The following is a 21,555-nucleotide window of genomic DNA, read 5'->3' as shown; positions in this document are numbered from 1 at the left end:
AACACAGCGCCCATGCGCAGAGTTTTGGAGGCGGGTCGGCGCGCGCGCACTCCACACCCCTAGTCAGCGTCGGGCTTAGCTTGAGCTGCGTCAACGGCGGGAAGCGGACATGACATTCAAACGGTTTCTCGACGGTTCGAGGCTCTCGACCGTCACGTGTTTGAATCCTGTCAGTGTGGGGAAGAGAACTCGAGAGAACCGCGCATGCGCCTTATTCTTCCACAGGCATGAGCGGCGTCTGGCGGCTCTTGCGCTCGCTGAAGCTCCGGGTTTTGGGGCCAGCGAAAGAGTATGTCGGCGCAGACCCCCAGGGCAACAAGTACTACCGTGTCCCGAAGCACGAAACCTGGGCAGGTGAGGGGAGGGAAGGAGGCGGGGCGAGTCGGTCGGAAGGTCAAACCCGGGTTATGTTTACGAGCCGCGCGCTCTCCTCAGAAACGAGCCCGAAGGTTTTGGCGTATCCAAAGTTCCCTCTGGCCGAGCTGGAATAACGGCCGCCCTCTCGGTCGCTCACACGCTCCCTGGAGCCTGGCGGGAGTTGAGAGCCCGGCGTCGTCTGAAGGGCCACAGGTTCCCTACTCCTGCCTTTGGCTTCCATTTAGTGGGCGTGATCAAAAGCTAGCTCAGTTGGGCTTTCTCCCAAGGAATGGTGTGTAGAATTATTAATCTGCATATGATGGAAGCTGCCCAGAGTGGGTGGGGCGACCCAGATGGGCAGGGCACAAAGAATAATTTTATTATTGTTGTTACTATTAAGGCTCTGAAGACCATTGAGAGCTAACTTATTACATACTTCAGGATCCTCTGCAAATTTTTAGGGATCTCTGGGCTTGCTGGCAGTGATGCAGGCAGCTGGATTGAACTGTCGCTTTATAAATTAATATTTAATATTTTGTTGGGAGCTGTCCAGAGTGGCTGGGGAAATGGGCGGGGTATAAATAATAAATTATTATTAATTCTTATTATTTCCCACAGTGCCCCAGAGCGATACTTGGTTGGAATTGTGGGGAATTAAAAAGGTAGTTTTACATTCAGCTGTCTGATGCTGTACCAGATCTCCAAGGCAGGCATCGCTAGCGAGCCTCTGGGACATTGACAGCTGCTCAAGGATGCCAACTGCTGACACAAACTCTGTGAATAACTAAAGCCCCAGCCATGTCCACTCAACACTTAAATAGTATTCTGTTAAATGGGACTTAGTTAAGTGAGGCTAGGGTTGCAGCCTAAGGATTGCATGCTTACCTGGAAGAAAGTCTAATCAAACCCTGCAAGTTTTATTCTGATTAAAAATGCCCAAGGATCGGGCTGTATGTCTGATAGATCTCAGTGGAACTTAAAGGTAAAGGTAAAGGTACCCCTGCCCGTACGGGCCAGTCTTGCCAGACTCTAGGGTTGTGCGCTCATCTCACTCTATAGGCCGGGAGCCAGCGCTGTCCGCAGACACTTCCGGGTCACGTGGCCAGCGTGACAAGCTGCATCTGGCGAGCCAGCGCAGCACACGGAATGCCGTTTACCTTCCCGCTGGTAAGCGGTCCCTATTTATCTACTTGCACCCGGGGGTGCTTTCGAACTGCTAGGTTGGCAGGCGCTGGGACCGAACGACGGGAGCGCACCCCGCCGCGGGGATTCGAACCGCCGACCATACGATCGGCAAGTCCTAGGCACTGAGGTTTTACCCACAGCGCCACCCGCGTCCCTAAAAGTAAGTGGAACTTACTTTTGAGTAAACACGCATTATATTGCACAGGGCTTTATTTTGACCAAAGCACATGCACATTTTATCTCCTTCACTGTTTAGGCATGGTCCAAAGTCACTTTGGGGCCTATATATATAATTTCTGCCTTAGTACTGTACAGTGTTCCCAAGTTTTTGATACTTGGCTTACTCTGTGTGTGTGTTAGATTTCAAATAAGAGGTATGCTGCAGTCTTGCCCTACTGAAGGAACATTCCAGTTGTTTTAAAACAGCATAAATTATACCAGCTTTCCTCAAGATGGTGTAAAGTTACACCAGATCCAATCCCATTTTGGAGCAAGCCTACTAGTGACTGAGCTGGCCTAAGCTCATCAGAGGGAAAACAAACAGACTTACACCACCCTTTATGTTGATATAAGTTCCACTGGATTGCTAGGTTACATGACTGAGCAGGACAAAGATAAAATCCAGCTCTGTAACTGGTTTATATATATATATTTTTAAAAATTGGAAGATTTTGGAAGTTCCACATAGAGCATATTGAAGTAATCCATTCTTGAAGTAACCAATGCATGAATTACTGTGGCCAAACTCACTCAGTCCAGGAACAGTTGTAGCTGTTGTACTAGTCACAGCTAATACTAGGTGTTTCTAGACACAGAAGCTAGCTGGGCCTCCAGTGAAAACACTGGATCTAGAAACACCCACAGACTGCTCACTTTCCTCTTTAGGGAAGGAGCACAACCCCATCCAGAACAAGAAATTGAAGATTTTCTCAGGCACTGGAACCACTCGACCACAGTGTCTCTGTCTTGCCAGGATTCAAGCTCAGCTATTTTACCTCATCCATTTTACCATGTATCTGGTAGACTGCACTAATTTCATTAAGATATTAACCAAGTTATTCTGTAAGTGAAACTTAGGTTTGTATTCAACATTAGTTCTACTCAGTTCTACTTAGTTGAATACAACCCTTTGTATTTACATTTTAAAAATCTATTTTTATCTACCGTGACCCTAGTATAGTTAAAATAAAATTCTTTATGCTGTTATTTTTTCTAGTTGCCAAGAGAGCTATGCTCTCTGATCAGAAAGTAGCTTTACTGGAAGGTCACATTTGAGCTAAAGTTCCAATCAGTAATTTACAGATTGGGATTTGGAGAGAGACAGTTTTAGTACAGAAGCTGCCACTTGCCAGCCCATTGTTAGATTTCTTTATGTATCTTGAACGATGAGGCTCTTTTTCCATGAAGTCGTATAGAAATAAATGATTAATAATCACATTTTAGAAATTAGCACTGAAATTCTAGATCTTTGTACATCTATGATATTTTGAGTTTACCCTTGAAAATATGAAGTATATTGTGCACATGGGCACAAGAACAGGGTCTTTTCTGCAAAGGCCACCCAATTATGGAATTTAATTGTCAGCCATATCAGGCCAGCTTCATCTCTTGTGTCTTTTGAATAGGCCTGAAAGATTCATTTCATTCTTTTGTCTTTTAATATAGGATGATGGTTACCAGATTGTAGTTTTCAATCTGCCACTTTTTTCTTATGCTGTTTTTATATTTTTAGAGATCATTGGATATTTTAAATGTATTAAATGTGTTGTGTTTGTATGTTTGGTTGTAAACTGCTTTGAGAGATAGTCTTGCCTGAAAAGCAGAATAGAAGGGTTTAATTTAAATAAATATTATACTGGTATACCGCTTGGGTTGCTGTGCTTTACCGCAGCTTCCTGTTGAGTTTACACGTAGTTGGAGACCTGAATGTCTGCGTGAAAGGACCCTACATAGGATTGTAACTTGTCTCAGCATTACCTGTTCCCAACTATGTCTGTATGACTGCGTATTCTCAGATTTTTTAGCACGTTAAACTTGTTAAAAGATTAGTTTGACAGTGATTAAATAATACAATTCCATCATGCTTGTCCCGAGAGAAACATCCAGGCTAAGTCATTTACTCTGAGATGACTTCTGAGTTGCCACTCTTGAAACTGGATGAGCTGGAAGGTGGGATTGGACACTTAAGCAACCATGATTGATGACTCATTTTTAGTATCTCAGTCAAGTATTTCACTAAAAAGGGTAGATTTATCTGTGTAATACATTTATTTTTTTACTGTATAACACTGTCAGGGCTTCACCATAGCTTTGCTACATGATGAATTGCCCTTGCTATACCAGCCTATATTGATTTTCAAGCTATTCATATCTCAGTAATTACAAAACAAGTTCCTTGTACAGTTTATGCATTTTATTACAACATGCATTCAGTGTGAAATAACTCTTCCTATTTGGTAATATGAATACAAAAATGGTTTGTAATAGTAATAATGAAAAATTATGCTGCAGCATAAAACATGCTAGACATTTAATATCTAGCACATATCCTCTAATGCATATTGTAAATATGTTTTTAAAACTTTTTTTAAAAGTTTTGAGATAGTAGTACAATATTAATCAATAAAACACATATTCAGTATGGCAGCTTTAAGAGAATGAAAGTGGTGGAGGGGAATCATCACTGGTTTGCAACAAATCTCATTTCATTGTCATCCTTTGAACAAAGAATCAGTGCAAGTTTATATATGAATACCATCACTTGGTTAGACAAGATCGAGCAGGATTTTTCTAAATAAGTTATTAGCTGGCACCATTCTTCGAGTTCTTCATTTGAAATGTCAAGTTTCAAATAATATAAATGTTCCCAACCTTTAAACACCATTGTTTGTTTTTCTGACTGCCTAGAATAACCTATATCCAGATTACGTTTTTGGCGGCTGCAAACAAGACACCTAAAAGGTTCTTGCGCTTATAAACGGAAGTTGGCCAATGAAGAGCAACCAAGCAGGAATAATAATAATAATAAATAGACATTTGTATACCACCCTTCATCCGTAGTTCTCAGGGTGGTTCACAACATAATATTACAATATAAAAATGGCAAAAAATATGACAGCGTATGGTCTTAAATGAGTTAATTTGGAAGATGCTTATTCTCACCATCATAAATATGTACTAAGATCACAAAACTTCAAATATTTGGAACCTCAGTTTGTATCCATTTGGTAAGAGTCAGGCTCACCTCATACAAAGATGAGGATGCTCAAGTTTCAGGTTCTCACACTTCCCTCTCTCCTTTCTGTGACGTGCATTTTAATCTTGACTGAACTATCCTGACTGACAAAGAGAAACGTCATTTGGTCTACTTCATAACATTTTTTATTATCTCTTTCACGGTGACACAATTAGTTTTTTTTAAATATGATTCAAGGAATTAAATAAGATATAACATGAACCCTTAGCTTAAACGATTTTGTGGCTTATTGGGTCAGCTAAACAAAGCTTAGCTTGCAGCTATATTTATTTGAACAGAAAAAAGCAAAGTAATATTAATCATTTTTAAAGTTTTGAAAGTTACCTAAAGACACACGGGGTTGCTTGGAATATAAAGGTTACTTAAGATCAGAGGCAAGTTTATTAGTAACAAATAATCATGTTAGTTACAAACATGCACATCTAGCTATTGTTTGGTACTCTGTGGATACACCCAAACAAAGCTAATTATTTTATATTTAAGTAAGGTAAAGGTACCCCTGCCCGTACGGGCCAGTCTTGCCAGACTCTAGGGTTGTGCGCTCATCTCACTCTATAGGCCGGGAGCCAGCGCTGTCCGCAGACACTTCCGGGTCACGTGGCCAGCGTGACAAGCTGCATCTGGCGAGCCAGCGCAGCACACAGAAACGGCGTTTACCTTCCCGCTAGTAAGCGGTCCCTATTTATCTACTTGCACCCGGGGGTGCTTTCGAACTGCTAGGTTGGCAGGCGCTGGGACTGAGCAACGGGAGCGCACCCCACTGCGGGGATTCGAACTGCCGACCTTTCGATCGGCAAGTCCTAGGCGCTGAGGCTTTAACCTACAGCGCCACCCGCGTCCCCATTTTATATTTACATTTGTTTAATTTGAGCCCCTGCACTCCCTACTAGGATGTTTTGTTGCCCTGGGTATGGTTTGTCATAAAAGAGTAGGATTTTAAAGCAAAGATAAGTAATAAATCAGTAGTTTCATTGAGATGATCAAAGTACTGTTTTTAAACTTCACCTTAGTTTCTGAGGCCAGGTGGGTAAATCAAAGGCTGAAGCAAGTTAAGTTGGTGTTAGCACATGATGAGTGACTGTGACCAAGTATAGAGTCATCCAGTTTGTCAGTTATAGTGCACCCTGGGACCAGTTTCAAAGATTCATTCTCCAACAGGATGTAGTCTTTTTATGGAGCAATGCCGGCTCCATTTCCTTGTGGGTAGAAGGAAAAGGTAGGGAATTTCTGTTCACCTCTTCCCCCAATGTGTTCCCCAAAGAGACTGCAGAGGGCTGTGAGACCTGCTGACACAGATTTAGGGGAGCATCACAGATGTTGCAGGGGAAGGAGATGAAGCGGAAATTCTATTGTACAAGCAGAAGTCAATTATGCAACTAGAATTAGTTATTTAGCCATTATCTTCTGTTTTTTATATATCATATTTTCATGCTCTTGAAACATACAGCGGAAATGGCATGTTGCATACCAATTCTGAGTTTCTTTGTTTCCAGTCTTCATCTTTGGAAAAAATGGTAATTGAACCAGCAGAGGGAGTACTAAACCCTTAGAACTATAGGTTTTGCTTTAGTCCTAGTTGGTTTCCTTTTGAATATCCTTATGAAAAATACAGTAATGTTGTATGAATCTAATCAATGCCTTAATAACTTTGGGCAATATTTTTGAAACAGGGTTCTGAGCAGAAGGGGTTGTCCCTAATTGCCCATGTCATACTGATAATGGCATATAAACAACGAAGTTAAAAGTTTTCTAGAGTACAGTTGTGATACTGTAATAGAAGAGGAAGATGAAATGACAGGAGGACTGTACAGGTTGTCTTTTTTCTATGTGCTGATAGGGTCCTAAGAACTGATGCACCATCTGTAATGATTTTTTGCTTTCACTACAGAATCTATTTGGAGTAATTAGAGTTGTTATCTGAATAAGCAGCTACTTGGCTAGATTAAGGAAGGCAGGGTCTGTTTATAAAAGCGTCAACTACTTGTTTGCAATTTTTAAGCTATAAGGGTGGATGTTTTTACGAAACTATCAATTATTAGTACATTCATTGTCTAGTCGCTGATAAAACTGATTTTTCTCGTCTCCTGTCTTTCATCCCATTGTTTCTTTTCATTCTTTTTAAACAATGCTGTAGATTTATATTAATGTATACATTGTATGCAGTATTGATTAGATACTTTGTACCTCAGAATGGGGGGACGACGACTACACAGATACTGTATACAATTTGTATAAATACTACAGTGGCATGGTTTGTGGGAAACTACTGTATTCTTTGATAAAACACAAACTTGTAGAATTTAAGTGTGGCCAGACGGCGGCAGCATTGATTCAAAAAGCTTTAGATTGATGGCTTGTCCGTGCACTCTTGGCAAACAATATTGAGAGATAGGCCATTTCTCCTGCCCTGTTCCATTTTAAAGAGAGATGCTCTAGATTTGGAACAGTACAAATACTTATTTCTTTATGAATCACTTCCCATAAAATATCTCAAAGTGATTTTACATTAAGAACAGCAACAATTTAAAGTGTCACATCATAATCACAATAACAGTGTAGAATCATAGAATTGTAGAGTTGGAAAGGACCATGAGGATCATCTAGCCCAACCCCCTGCAGTGCAGGAATCTTGCTCAAGTATACAGAATTGCATCAAGGAATAGAAACAGTCAAACTACAAAACACAAGAGAGTGGTAATAATACCAGTATTATCCTTGTGACAAATTGGCTAAAACACTAACACAATAAAGTAAAAATTTGAATAATGAATCATGATAGAGTGATGTTCATAAGGTCATTATAGCAATGCCTTATTCTTCAAGGGGCACGTGTTTCTGTAATTTGTACTTCCTTTATCCTCTTGTCTCATGGCATCTCTTTTTTATTTTAAATAATTTGATCATAAATTTAGATTTCACTTACAGATCCAAGCACTACTACCATTTTCCCATTGCAAATAGAAAAATAAGAATTTTGTTTTAGCAGAAATGTGCATTGGCAGAGTACTAAAATTGTACTCCTGTTGACCACCATCTAGTATTTGTGGACAGATAATGTGCTATATCTAAATGGTTTTTTTAAAAAAAAAGTTCCATGAGGGTGTGTTTTTTGGAAAAGAACAGTAAAATAGGTATCTCTCTGTAGCAAGACTTCCCCTCCCTTCAGCCTGACTTCCATTGTTAGGGAAAAAATAGCACCGTAGTCATAGCAGCTATTAAAATTCAAAATTGGAAACAAAAATTGCCTCACATCATTCTCATAGGAATGCATATAGAGCCTTAAAAATAGCTCTTTAAGAGTATGAGCTGCCACCACTCATTTTGATATACTGTTAACATTGATGCCTAACAAATTTTGATAACTTGTTCCTGGGTCAAAACAAGCTGGCTGTTTTGTTAGATTCTATTTCATGGAAATATTTCTTGTATTTTAACTTCAGTATATATGATCACTCTATTATTTTTAAAAATATTTTTACTTTAAGTTGACCTCTTGTAGAGCCACACATCTGCTCTATGCTTTTGTCATCCCCCCCCATCATAGGCAAATCTGTGCTAATAGTGGCTAAATTAGTGTAATATAATACTTTGATTTCATGAGAACTCTTCACTGGGCAGCTTTTAATAGTCCAATAAAAATCTGATGTTTCATCTGCAGTGTAAAGAATGGTCAAAAATCAGTTTTTCCTGTGATGGGACTTTGCCTTCAGAGAACCTGGGGGTCAGCTTCTGATTACATAGTATTGTAAAAATGCTGATTAAATGTATTCATAGGATCATCTCAGTTCCTAACAGTGCAAATAAAATTCATAAATTATTTTTAAGTCAGTGGTGGTATGCAATAATCTTGTTTTATAAGTTAACTCTTTTTACATTTTGTCCTTTTCTATAATCTGCCTCTGGGTTCTGAAACTTCAGATCCCTTTATTATCTGTTTTGTGGTGCAATAAGCAATCTAATATTGTTGTTGTGTTTTGCTGTCATAACTCTCCTTTATCTAGTTCAGTTTTATTTTAAAAATTTGTACACTGCTTAGTTTCCAAAACCTAGCAACATCATTTTAAAGTGTGGAGGAGAAAGAGGGATTTAAACCTTGATTTTAAGTTTTTGCCCAAGTAATTTCATTAGTCCAGTAGAATGCATATTTAGCTCTTGAAAACAGTATTGCACCTCTTTAATGAAATACACCTAGTATTCTGGAATGTTATTGTAATATGGTTACCCATTCAAGTTAATATTAAGATCCTAAATTGGTAATTTAAAAAAGTTTTCCTCAGGAAAATAATTTCCTGATGTTGTTTTGATGACTCCTACATTTTTATTTTTAAGTAAGGATGTGGGATGTTGCTGGGCCTCCAACTCCTTCATCAACCCAGACCAAAGGCCATGTTGGCTGAAGTCTATTGAAGCTGGAATCCAGCATCAGCTGGAGAGCCAGTTCTCCATCCCTATTTCGAAGCCCACTTTAAGAATACTGGCCACAATTTTTAATATATGAAGAAGCAGGCGCAGGAATTCTGTGTGCATTTGGGCCACAAGGGGAAAGGAGGAAGCTGATGCTCTCATGTTTGTATGTCCTTCAGAGGTGTCTTGGTAATATGAAGAGCCAGGCATGGGAAAGGGTAGGTTGGATTTGGGTACCAGGAATGGTGTTTCTTTTTGATTTACCCTTCCTTTGCATCCCAATGGTTTGTTTGGAAACAAATCCTGACTATCATCTGCCAGTGAGTGATACATAGTCTCTTTGTGAAAGTTTCATTGACATCTGTACAGTTCTATGCTGTGTTCTAGTTACTGAGGAATTTTTGCCATAGATGTTGCACATAGTAATGTGGTGGATTTCTTTGTTTTATTGGCCCCAGGGATGCCTTGAAATGTGATAAGATTTACATCCAGCATATTCTATCTTGCTAAGGCCTGTTTGCAGTGACAGGATTTCAAATGGTTTCTGGAATGCATGCATAATCTGTAGCAAAAATGGCACAGTGCAGCTGGTATTAATGAGCTGTGTTTACTATTTGGAGGTTTTAAATAAATTATTTCAAAACTCAAGTGTAGTTTTAAGTGCTTGCCAAATGGCACTTTTTGTAATTCAGATTCCATTGATGGGAATCAGGGAAAACATTAGAAATGATTTCTAAATCCCCATTCTCTTACACTTAAAAAGAACAACACATTTATAATAGCACTTTAAGTAAAAATGGAAAGTGTCCTAGAGTAATTTTTATGTTGCTGAGGAGAGAAGGAGATTGATGTTCAGCATGTTTGGTATAAATATGATACTTTGTATTCTTGTGCAAGATAAGGAAGTCATCAATATCTTTTTTTAATAGTTTAAATTATGGAGTAATATATGAAATTAGAACACACTATATGCTGCTATTTCTCCGATGCTTCTTTGCTAATATTTCATGTTAAGGCAGTTTGAATATTCTCTAGTGTTCTTATAAACAAAATTCTCACACAAGTGTAATTTCTAAGAAAGTTTAGTTAATTGGATGGATAAAGTTGCTAAAATGGTACAGCAGGCTTCAGTTTGTTATTAAATCATTGTTAACCTGCTTTTCCATTAAAAAGGGTCCCAGAATGACTTGCAGATATCAGTTTAATAAAACAGCTCCTGCCCTTAGGCATACAGTCTAAAAGACAGGTCGCAACGGGGAAAGGGGTTGGGAAAGAGGAGGAAAATCAAACCAACGGGTGTTATATTTTAGTTACAAAGTTCCAGCTGGGTTAGAAACAGTTCAAGAATTTGACTTAAGTGTTGGTCATTTTTACTGTATTTTATAATTTCATCATGTATATCACCATGATATTTTTTGAATGAATTGTCGGGTTAGAAATACTTGTGTACAGTGAGGGGGGAAAGTATTTGATCCCCTGCTAAATTTGCCCGTTTGCCCTCTGATGAAGAAATGACCGGTCCTGGGTTAAACCACAGAGCCTAGGACTTGCTGATCAGAAGGTAGGTGGTTTGAATCCCTGCGACGGGGTGAGCTCCCGTTGCTCGGTCCCTGCTCCTGCCAACCTAGCAGTTCGAAAGCACGTCAAAGTGCAAGTAGATAAATAGGTACCACTCCGGCAGGAAGGTAAACGGCATTTCCGTTCACTGCTCTGGTTCGCCAGAAGCGGCTTAGTCATGCTGGCCACATGACCTGGAAGCTGTACGCCGGCTCCCTTGGCCAATAAAGTGAGATGAGCACCGCAACCCCAGAGTCGGCCACGACTGGACCTAATGGTCAGGGGTCCCGTTACCCTTTACCTTTATTGTAGCTGTGAGAGACAGAATAACAACAGGAAAGCCCCCAGAAACCCAGAAGGCAAAAGTCAGAGATTGATGTGCATTATAATGAGTGAAATAAATATTTGATCCCCTATCAACCAGCCAGATGTCAGGCTACCTGGTATCTTCACGGTATGTATTGAGCTGAGATTAGAAGCACCTGCTGTAAGGGAGAGGTCTTACCTGTAATCCCAGCTCATTACAGTACCTGTACAAAAGACACCTGTACACAAATTAGCCACCAAGACCATAGAAAATAGTTGGTAACACACTACGCCTTGAAGGACTGTGATCTTGCAGAGCCTGCAAGGTCCCCTTCCTCAAGACAGCACATGTACAGGCCCATCTGCAGTTTGCCAGTGCACATCTGAATGACCCAGAAGAGAACTGGGTGAAAGTGTTGTGGTCAGATGAGACCAAAATTGAGCTCTTTAGCATCAACTCAACTCGCCATGTTTGGAGGAGGAGGAATGCTGCCTACGGCCCCAAGAACACCATCCCCACAGTCAAACATGGAGGGGGACATATTGTGCTTTGCGGGTGTTTTTCTGCTAAGGGACAGGACATCTTCACAGCATCGAAGGGACGATGGAAGGGATCATGTGTCGTAAAATCTTGGGTGAGCACCTCCTTCCCTGAAAATGGGTCAGGGATGGGTATTCCAGCATGACAATGACCCAAAACACACGGCCAAGGCAACAAAGGAGTGGCTCAAGAAGACGCACATTAAGGTCCTGGCCAGTTTCCAGACCTTAATCCCCTTGAAAATCTGTGGAGGGAGCTGAAGGTTTGAGTAGTTACACATCAGCCTTGAAATCTTACTGACTTTAAGAGGATCTACAAAGAGGAGTGGGACAAAATACGTCCTGAGATGTGTGCAAACCTGGTGGCCACCTACAAGAAATGTCTGGCCTCTGTAATTGCCAACAAGGGTTTTGCCACCAAGTACTAAGTCATCTTTTGCAAAGGGATCAAATACTTATTTCACTCATTATAATGCACATCACTCTCTGACTTTTGTCTTCTGGGTTTCTGGGGGGTTTTCCTGTTGTTATTCTGTCTCTCACAGCTACAATAAACTTACCATTAAAATTATGGACTGGTCATTTCTTCGTCAGAGGGCAAACGGGCAAATTTAGCAGGGGATCAAATACTTTCCCCCCTCACTGTAAATAAAGGAGGATCCAGGAGTCACTGTTAGCTTAGCTTAGCCAATGGCAAGGCCCTGCAGTCCCATCAGTCCTTCTACTTTAGCCTGATGGAATATACTTGAAAACTGAATTATGTTAGCCAGTGCTAGAGATGATAAAAGTCTGCATTCAAGTCAGGTAGTGGAATTGGCAAGTGGAATATCCAGAAGAAAATTGTTCTGGGAAGACTGGAAAAATAGAAATAGCCAGACCTCATAAAACATGCATGCAAGTGTATGATACCTTTATGCCTGTCAACCTAAAAAACTTAGATATTATCACATCTGGATTTTATTTGCTTCCTGAGATGACTGTGTTTACATTATTCCTGCAGTTTGCTTTTGCCAAGGCTATTCACAATTGCCTATTATTCTATCATTCATTTGTATACTAGTATTACATTTGTACAGTAACATTAATTTTAATCACAGAGTTCCATGTTATGTTAAGCATTCCACATTTGTTTCTTGAGTGAGGCATTTGCTTCCTTACAAAAGGGGGATAGTTGCATTTAAGTGTTGGTCCATTTTTTCCAAAATGAAATAAAAAAATCCATCTGTTCATCTGTCACGTGGATGAATGTGCATTATCATATTTTAAATTGACAGCTTAATCTTTCTGTTTCTCAACTTCTACTCTGCTTTTCCCCTACAATTCTTATTTGCATGCAGAAAAGGATCAAAAACTGTCTAAAATAGCACTGTTTCTCCCCTATCTTTTAGAGTCTTTTTTGCAACATCTCAGTGACCTATCAACCCATGGATAGCTATTTTAATAGATCAGGCTTCCTCATACTCGGCCCTCCAGATGTTTTGAGACTACAATTCCCATCATCCCTGACCACTGGTCCTGCTAGCTAGGGATCATGGGAGTTGTAGGCCAAAAACTTCTGGAGGGCTGAGTTTGAGGAAGCCTGCTCTAGATGGCCACTTGTCTTTTCTTCTATAGTCCTAGCATGGTTGTTAACTTGCTGGTTAAACTATTAAAGACTGATATCCTTCCCTATGTGAATGTAGTATTTCTCTCAGCTTCCATTGTTTGACAAATGCAGAATATTTTAATTGTTCATAATTTATATTTGCAGTATATGTTAGTCCTTTTTGAATTATTCAGGCCATTTTCAGTGATATTGCAACACTGTGAATTAAGTCTGTATGAAAATAAGGAGCTGTAATAAAATCAAGCTTGATGGACCACACATTGCTCATCTTAGAATCAGAGGAATGTAACCTTTTGCACGTGAAAGGAGGCAGGACCTTTTATCTAAAAAAGATAGTTAAAACAGTAGTCCTGATTAGTGGTTTGGCCATATTAGGGTGGTAAATGAAATTGAAATATAGTTTCTATCTAGTGGAGAGTTCACCTTTACAACACACATGTGCAATTGTGGTTCACACAGAATTTTCTCCCTTCTGTATGTGTGCCAAAGCTATTCACTTAGCAAAAATCAGGGAAAACTGAATGTACAAAATGACCCCTTGAATGCTGGTGAACAAGAGGCATAAGAAAGGAAAGCGTACTCAAATATAAAGAGAGAATACATTATAAAAAGGGAAATATATGATTCTGAGCCTTGGATTCATCCAGTGGAGATGAGTGATGCATTGTTAAAGATGACTGAAAGCTGCTAAGAACTCTTGAGAATGATGAGTAAAATGTAAAGAAATGTGCAGTGCTATTGAAAATTGATGTGGGAGACAATGTAAAGAAGTGGTGTGTGAGAGAGAAAGAGAGATATGTTTACAGACTGTTGAAAAACAAAAAACATCACCACCACAATGCTATATTGGAAATCTAGAAAAAGAGTGACCATGGGTAACTAGTAAAACACCAACACTGAAATGCTGAATGGCATTTAGCAGATTCTTCAAATAAGTATTTGAGGAGAAGAATGTTAATAACACCATTCAAAGATGTTTGAGGGCTCTTGAGAGAGAACTGAAAGAAAAAGCATTCCACTGAAAAAAAGAAAAGCAATTACTTAGGAAATGGAAATATCTACATAGTGAAGGGTCAAGGCCAAATTAACCAGTAACTTTATTGCTAGTGAGAAAGTAATGTATTTGGGAAGAGTTAAGTATGGGAAGGCATGCTTCATGTATTCACAGGGGCTACCAAGCACTCCAACAAAGGCTTTGTTGCCTCACCAGTGGTAACAACTTTTATTAGTGAATACATATTTGTTTGCAAATACATTTGCTTGCCAAGAACTTTTAATACTCAAATGTCCCTTTTTCTAGTTTTTATAGCTTATGCAAATAAAATATTTTCTCAGGCAGAGGCAGTATACTGTTTGTGAGCCTTCTTCACAAGAATGGAGCTCTTCAATCCCAAAACAACTCTTTTTTTGCAGAGGCCATTGCTTTATCTAATTTTGCTCACATTCCTCAATATGTCACACACTTTGGCTTAGAGGAGTGTTGTAAATAAAAATATGCCCTTTTCCCTTATGGGGTATCCAAGAGCCCATATAGAGTCCTTACATAGGTTCCCTATTGGTAGGAGAAAATAACAGAGGCCAGCCAGAGAATATTGAGAAGCAAAGCAGCTAGTAAGCTTGATCTTTATTGATCTGTTGCAACAGGGTGCTCCCCCCACACGCAGGAGAGGAGGAGGACCCACAAAAATGCTGTGCAAGGGCTTATAAAGACTTGAAATTCCCATCCTGTAGATCAAGACCACCCCCAGAAACATCATGCATACATCACAGAAGGTGTGTAACCTAAGACCACCCCTCGTATCCCACCTACATCACAGAAATTTAAATGTTGTTTTTCTCTTGTCCTTGTTTATTTCCTGTCTGGCAGGTTACTTGATTGGATTTCCTTGGTAGCTTGGCCATTCTTTTGTAATGATAAGGCTCACACCCTTATTCAAACACAGACATACCCTTAAGACAGGATTTTTGAAGGAAAAGACAGTGGGGAGGTTTTTCCACTTTGACCATGCAGAGAAACATTTGCTCAGTTTAGGAATCAAAAAATGGCTTCAGGTCAGTCTTCCTGTGCTTGATCTATGTACGTTCAGTTATGAACATTACCATATATCTAGACCTCAAAATTCCTATCACAGAAGCAAGCACAAAGGTGTGAACTATAGTACCAAATGATTGGACCATGGTCGGTTTGCCAGATTTGCAAAATAGCAGCAGGAAACTGTCTGCAGAGACGGCTTTCCTCTCATGAGAGTTCTAGCTTGAAAAGCTGGGTTTCAGTCAACAGTAAATGGGTATTAGCTGGAAGGAGAGATTGAACGCTTTATAATTGGAATAGAAAAAGAGGGCAGTTGTGCCCTTGAGAAAGTGAGGTGCATGGAAATAATATGGAGTACAGTATTAGGGTGAAGTTTATTGTGAAACATGGTAGAGTTGGGAAGACGAGTCTTGGGTGGAGCTGTGAACCATTTCTGTTTCATTTGTCTTTGGACCAAACTGTATGTTGCATCATGTTAAGTGTGCTTAAGATCTGAACCAGGGGTTTGCACCAGTTTCCGTCTCAATCACCCTCTGCCCGATCTTCTATTTGTTCCCAAAGGTGTTTATTGCAAATATGGTGCATGGTCAAATGGTTCTGGGGTGGCATTTTTAAATAGGAGATGCACAGATTTTCATAGAGCCATACCTACCTTGTCTTCAAAATAAGCCAGTTTCAGCATGCTTTTGAAGAGGTGTGAGTAATGTAATATGTATTTGGTCCTTTGTCTCATTCAGGGATTCGGCTCTTTTCTATCAGATTTTACTTTGCTTTTTATGTTGTTACTTGTAACATAGATTTTCTTTTAGTCTACTGAAGTAGAGTGTTAGTGCACTAGTTTTGTGTCCTCTCTCACTCTGGCCACTTTCTAAACATGTAAGGAGTATAGCTTCTTTGGTAAAATTTGCTGACTTAATTGTGTTTCCAATTTTATGTTTAGGCTATACCTTTTTTATTGCTATCTCCTATTACAGTACATAGTCAAAATGGATCTTTGTTCTGAGAGCCTATGATTATTCAAAAATCCACAGCTGCTGACAAAGCACTGCAAGGGATCAGATTCAGGCTGCAGAACATATCATGCTCTGATGCTCCCGTAAATCAATAGAGTGGTGTGTTCTTCCCTAACGTTGGCTACCCAGAACCACTTCTGATATGTAACCTGCAACGCCTGTATGAATGGTAACCTTTATGAAGCCCCACATATAATGTCTATGAAATAAGAATTATTAATCTGAACAAGGTGTTTTCTAAAGAACAGTAAGAAATTTAAATGCATAGGAGGTGGATTGAATAGAAAAGTATACTAGGAGAAACTTGCATCGATTTCAAGATGAGGTTGAAAGTACTAGTGGGGTAAGACTGAAGGAAATGCCAATATTGATTTGCTTTTGGAAAAGAAATAAATAACTGTCAAGTTGTCTACTGGGTGATCTATTTAATATATTTTTCTTATATTTTAATTCACCCTCTCTCATCTTACAGGTGTGCTCACATATACATAAATCTGCAAATATTATGCACAAAGAAAGAACTGTAGGTTATTAAATGGTTATGATTTTCATCTCAAGTTGCACATATAGATTTACAACTCTGAAGAGGATTAAATACTTGAATTAACCCCATTTAACAGTGCAATCCTAGGCACATCTACTCAGAGGTAAGGCCCATTGAATTGAATTGGGATTCTTCCCAGATAAGTAAGAATATGAGTGTGTCCCAAGATTTATTGTATGAAATGAGACTAAATTCAGTCCATGCATTTTTAAAAATCTTAACTAAGCTGAAGGGGTATGGGTGCTATGCTTAACCCCCCCACCCCCGCTTTCTGCTACTACCTATATTATACTTGTGACTTCTTACCAAGGAGGATATATATGCCTCTGTCAGAAAGATTTCAGGTTTATTTGTATATGATGAGTTCCCAGAAGTTCTAAGAAGTGGTAGGATATCATATGTCCTTTCGAGGAAGAAGCACCCCAGAGAATTATGAAATCGCAAGGCAGGAGTACATTCAGAGAAAGAGGAACTCCCAGATTGACTCTGCCTCATGCAGCAATATACAAGACTCCTTAAGGCTTCTATGTTAAGTGTGGGGCTTGATCTCTTTTTAAACACTGCAGCAAGTATTCTCCCATCAGAGTTTGTAGGAGGGGCAACTGACCTTCAGGTTTTCTTTTTGAGGAAGATCAATCATCAAACCACTAAATTGGAGGAGTCTTCAAAGCCGTCTAGTCCAATCCTTGATCGGGTTTTCCAGCACTTGATCTGAAAGTCTTGCCAGTATTCAGTCTGTTCACCTTCAGAATAAATCCAAGACAATGAAGTAATTCATGCATTATTGAGATAAGGGAGCAGAAAGAACAGGTCCACTTTCTGCTGTCTTGACAGAGACACCACCTGTGTTCTTCTTCTCTTGCAGCTGTTGTTCAAAGTGGTCCAAAAGATTTGATAATTACCCACACAGGGCGTAAGAAAACCATGGTTCATGGAACTGATAAACATTTCCTTGTGTATGTTTTGGTGGCTCCTAAAGATAGTATATTTCCTTAATCGGGATACCATTGAGGTCAGAAGTGGCCTGTGTACCAAAGTATATGCAACAATAACTCTTTAACTCTGCTCTTGACTACAGCCTCCCTCACCTCACCCCATTCTCATTTTCTACACACACACACACACACACACACACACTTTGTCAAGGGCACAAGGGACCCTAGGTACACCTCTGCCTCCGGAGCAGGAGAAAACAAGCTTGTTCTGTCTTCCATGTGACAGCCCTTTGATATTTGAAGATGTCTCTCTTGTCTCCTCTAACTCTCCTCTTATCCAGGCTAAACATCCCCAGCTCCCTCAACTGTTCCTCATAAGGCTTGTTTTCCTGACTCTCGTACAGAGATTCTCCACTTTGACTTTTAGTAGGGTTCTATTGAGGCATCAGGCATAAGCCTGCATTTTATTAATGTTTGATCAAGGCTTGTATATTAAAGAGGGCTTAGATTCTTAAAAGTTTCACGCCAGGCAAGAAGGCTAGCTGCTTAAGAAAACACTGACAGTGTTTTCTTCCTAGACAAGGGGCCCCTTGATTGATAGCAGAAAACAATTCTCAAAGTCGTAAAAGCTGAAATTACAGGCTGAGAACGGACACTGATCCTACATGTTACAGAAGATAACAAAGGCAGAGATAAATATAATTAGGAATGAGTAAATAGTAAAATTATACCAATGTGCCTCCCAGTAAAATGAGCTAGATCTTCTTTCCAAGGTTAAAGACCAAATGGAGAAGCATCTGGCTGGCAGAAAGAAAGCATTTTTGGGAAGTCTTTTTAAAGGCAGTTTCTTTCTTAAACTGAGAGAGTTTAAGGGTAATAAATATTGGGAACAGCTAAAGAGGAGAGCAGATGGCTGAAGGGGGGGTAAACTGAAGGGGTTCCTTTTAAAACCTGTTTTTTACTGAGTTCCTTCCTTTCTATTTTGAGAAGCTTTATTCTTTTAAAAGGTTACCTATGATAATGTATGAAATATATTAGCTTAAATATATTGGCTTAAATGTAACTATGCAAAGGATTTAGAAAGTAACAAATTTAGATGTTAGATTCTTATTTCATAGAGTCCTAGAGTTGGAATAGACCACAGGGGCCATTGAGCCCAGCCCCCTGTCAGACAAGAAGACGCCATCCAAGCAGCCATCCAAGCAGTCCTGATATATGGCTGTCAGACATTTGTTTAGAAACTCTCAAATGAAGGAGATCTTTCAATGTTGATGTGAAACTCAAGATCCTTGACATATGTTTAAGATAAAAATTTAAGATTAACCATTTGTTTTAGAAGGCAATAGGGCGAAGAGGGCAAGAGGTGAGCTGGTAATTAATATTCCTTGTTGAGACACATGTAAGATATATTACTACTTATTTGTCATTTATAGATGTAACAATATATAGCTCTTTGTGCTCCATATAAGGACAGGAGGATGTGGGTGTATCTTTTGTGATTGGATATAGCAGGCAGCCAATAGGAAATCCAACCAGGCTGATTGGACAGATGCAGCCAAGGAGGAGCAAAGGGGGCTGGATTAAGGGAATATAAGTGCTGGCCATAATGGCAGGAGGCCAGGCCAGAGCTTGGTAACCATATACCACTGTGCCTCTCATTTATTTGTCTGACAAATAAATTATTATTTTAATTTCTCTATTGCTGCGTTGAATATTTCATTCCAGCTAAGCGTTAACCACAAGCAGGGTGCTACATTTTATGGTGCTCCTGTGACTCGGATAAGTGGTCTGCTGGAACGCAGCCCCTTCGCTCTACTGAGCAGGGTACAAGAGAGAGGATCTCTAAACTGCCTACCCAGCGCACATGGAAAAATTTTTTCCAGGGGAACGCAGAAGTCTCGTCTGTCTGATACCCTGCTCACTGGCAGCGACGGACCGGGGGGAAACGGAACCAACCAAGGGGTAAGTGCACAAAGGGATTTTTGGCCCTCCAATTAATTGGGAGGAAGAGAAGTCTTGATCAAACTTCTGCGTCTCAGTAAGTGGGAACTGAGTACGCTAGGTGGTTGGGTATATCAGATGGTGGTCTGGTGGGGGGAAAGGGAAGAATGGGAGGTAGAGTGTGGTGAAGTATCTTGCGCATTGTATGTGTGAGAAAGTACAGAGCAATCTGTAGCTGACCTGAGTGTGGAGTGGGTAGTACTTCGGTTCCCAGTGAGGCGACTCCATCTGGGCAAGGAAACCCACGAAGCGTGTGTGTGAGTGACTGAGTGGATACTTCACAGGGCCATACAATGGGAGTTGGGGGTTCAAAGGGGGGAAATACACCTCTTGAATGTATGTTAAATAATTTTAAGAAAGCCTTCTCAGGGGCATATGGAGTCAAAATGACGCCAGAGCGCTTGAGAACGTTATGTGAACTAGAATGGCCAAAACAAAATACTGGATGGCCATCTCAGGGAACTTTTGATATAAATTTAGTAAGCAAACTTTGGTCTAACATCACCAAAGAAACTGGAGGGTGCCCAGAACAATTTTCATATATAGATTCCTGGCTGAGCACATTAAATAAAAATCCTCCATGGATAAGGGAATGCAAAGTCCAACGATGCAAATTATTGGCTGTAAAAGCCGAAGCTAGGAAAGGAATCTTGCCAAATAAACTCAAACCCATTTTTGAGGGACCAGAGGAAGAGGTGCTTCCACCTCCACCCTATGCTCCACATCGAAGGGAGCATAATCCAAACCCTCCACCAGTTGTAACCCCAAGGCAAGAAAGTGGAACGAATAATGGGGGTAGAGACACAGAACTTGACTCCTTGATAGATTATGATAAATATCTTCAGGAGGCATTGGAGTCCTATAATGAAGCCCAAGCAGAAGTGGTTATTCCATCTGTGAGTCCCAGTAGAACTCCATCTACAGTCTCTTTTAGTGGAACAACTGATTGCCTACCCCAAACCCCTGTACATCCAAGTCCTAGAGAATTATTACAGAAGTTACAGGGAGACCTTAATCGGTCAGCAAGCAATACAGCCAGGCGTATTAAGCTGCTAAAAGAACGCCTTGGGACAAATACCATCCCATATGATTTGAGGCCCCTAGAGCAAAGCGAAGAGAAAGATCACGTAGTAGCCCCTCTCAGAAGAGTATTTGATGCACTTGAGGAGCCTGTGCTGGTTAACGGGCAACTCGGACCAAGGCCACCTCGAACTTCGACCCTTCAGTACATTCCATTCACAACTACGGATCTGATGAATTGGAAAACACACACCCCATCTTTTGCAGAAAAACCTCAGGCTATGATGGACTTGGTGACTTCAATAGTAAATACTCATAGTCCTACTTGGACAGATTGTCGCCAGCTTCTGAATACTCTGTTCACCACTGAGGAAAGAAGAGACATAATTGAAAAGGCACAGATATATTTGCGTGAGCAGGCCAGAGTGGGAAATATTTTTAATATTGACCGTCATCTCCAAGATAACTTTCCCTTGGAAGATCCTAATTGGGATCCAAACAATGCAATTCATCTGGCCAGACTTACCACTTACCGCCAGACGCTTGTGCAAGGTATTCGCAGGGCATGCCAGAAGCCTACTAATATGTCTAAAGTCTCAGAAGTAGAACAGAAACCAAATGAGAGTCCGGGAGACTTTTTAGAGAGGCTGCAAGAAGCCTATCGTATATGGACTCCTTTTGACCCTGAAGCCCCTGAAAACAGCAGAATGATTACTGCTACATTTGTGGCCCAGTGTGCTTCTGACATTCGTAAGAAAATTCAGAAATCAGAAGGATGGGAAGGGATGCTGATGAGCCA

At 40.2% G+C, this 21,555-nt stretch overlaps 1 protein-coding gene across 2 annotated transcripts in view; it reads left to right on the top strand.

Moving 5' to 3' along the window:
• Nucleotides 1–73: 73 nt before the first annotated feature.
• Nucleotides 74–21,555, top strand: part of NDUFAF2 (NADH:ubiquinone oxidoreductase complex assembly factor 2) — a 54,153-nt gene continuing 32,671 nt past the window's right edge. The window contains exon 1 of one of the 2 annotated variants that reach the window (XM_028748281.2): nucleotides 74–350. In XM_028748281.2, coding sequence (XP_028604114.2) covers nucleotides 110–350 — 241 coding nt within the window. In that variant the 5' untranslated portion in view covers nucleotides 74–109. Of the gene's footprint in view, nucleotides 355–21,555 lie in introns of both variants that reach the window. The other variant, XM_028748282.2, reaches the window with a different exon arrangement.

Source organism: Podarcis muralis, chromosome 11, assembly GCF_964188315.1.
Source record: "Podarcis muralis chromosome 11, rPodMur119.hap1.1, whole genome shotgun sequence".
Taxonomy (NCBI): Eukaryota; Metazoa; Chordata; class Lepidosauria; order Squamata; family Lacertidae; genus Podarcis; species Podarcis muralis.
The sequence above is the reverse complement of the archived record's forward strand: the minus strand, read 5'-3'. Positions and strand labels throughout refer to the sequence as shown.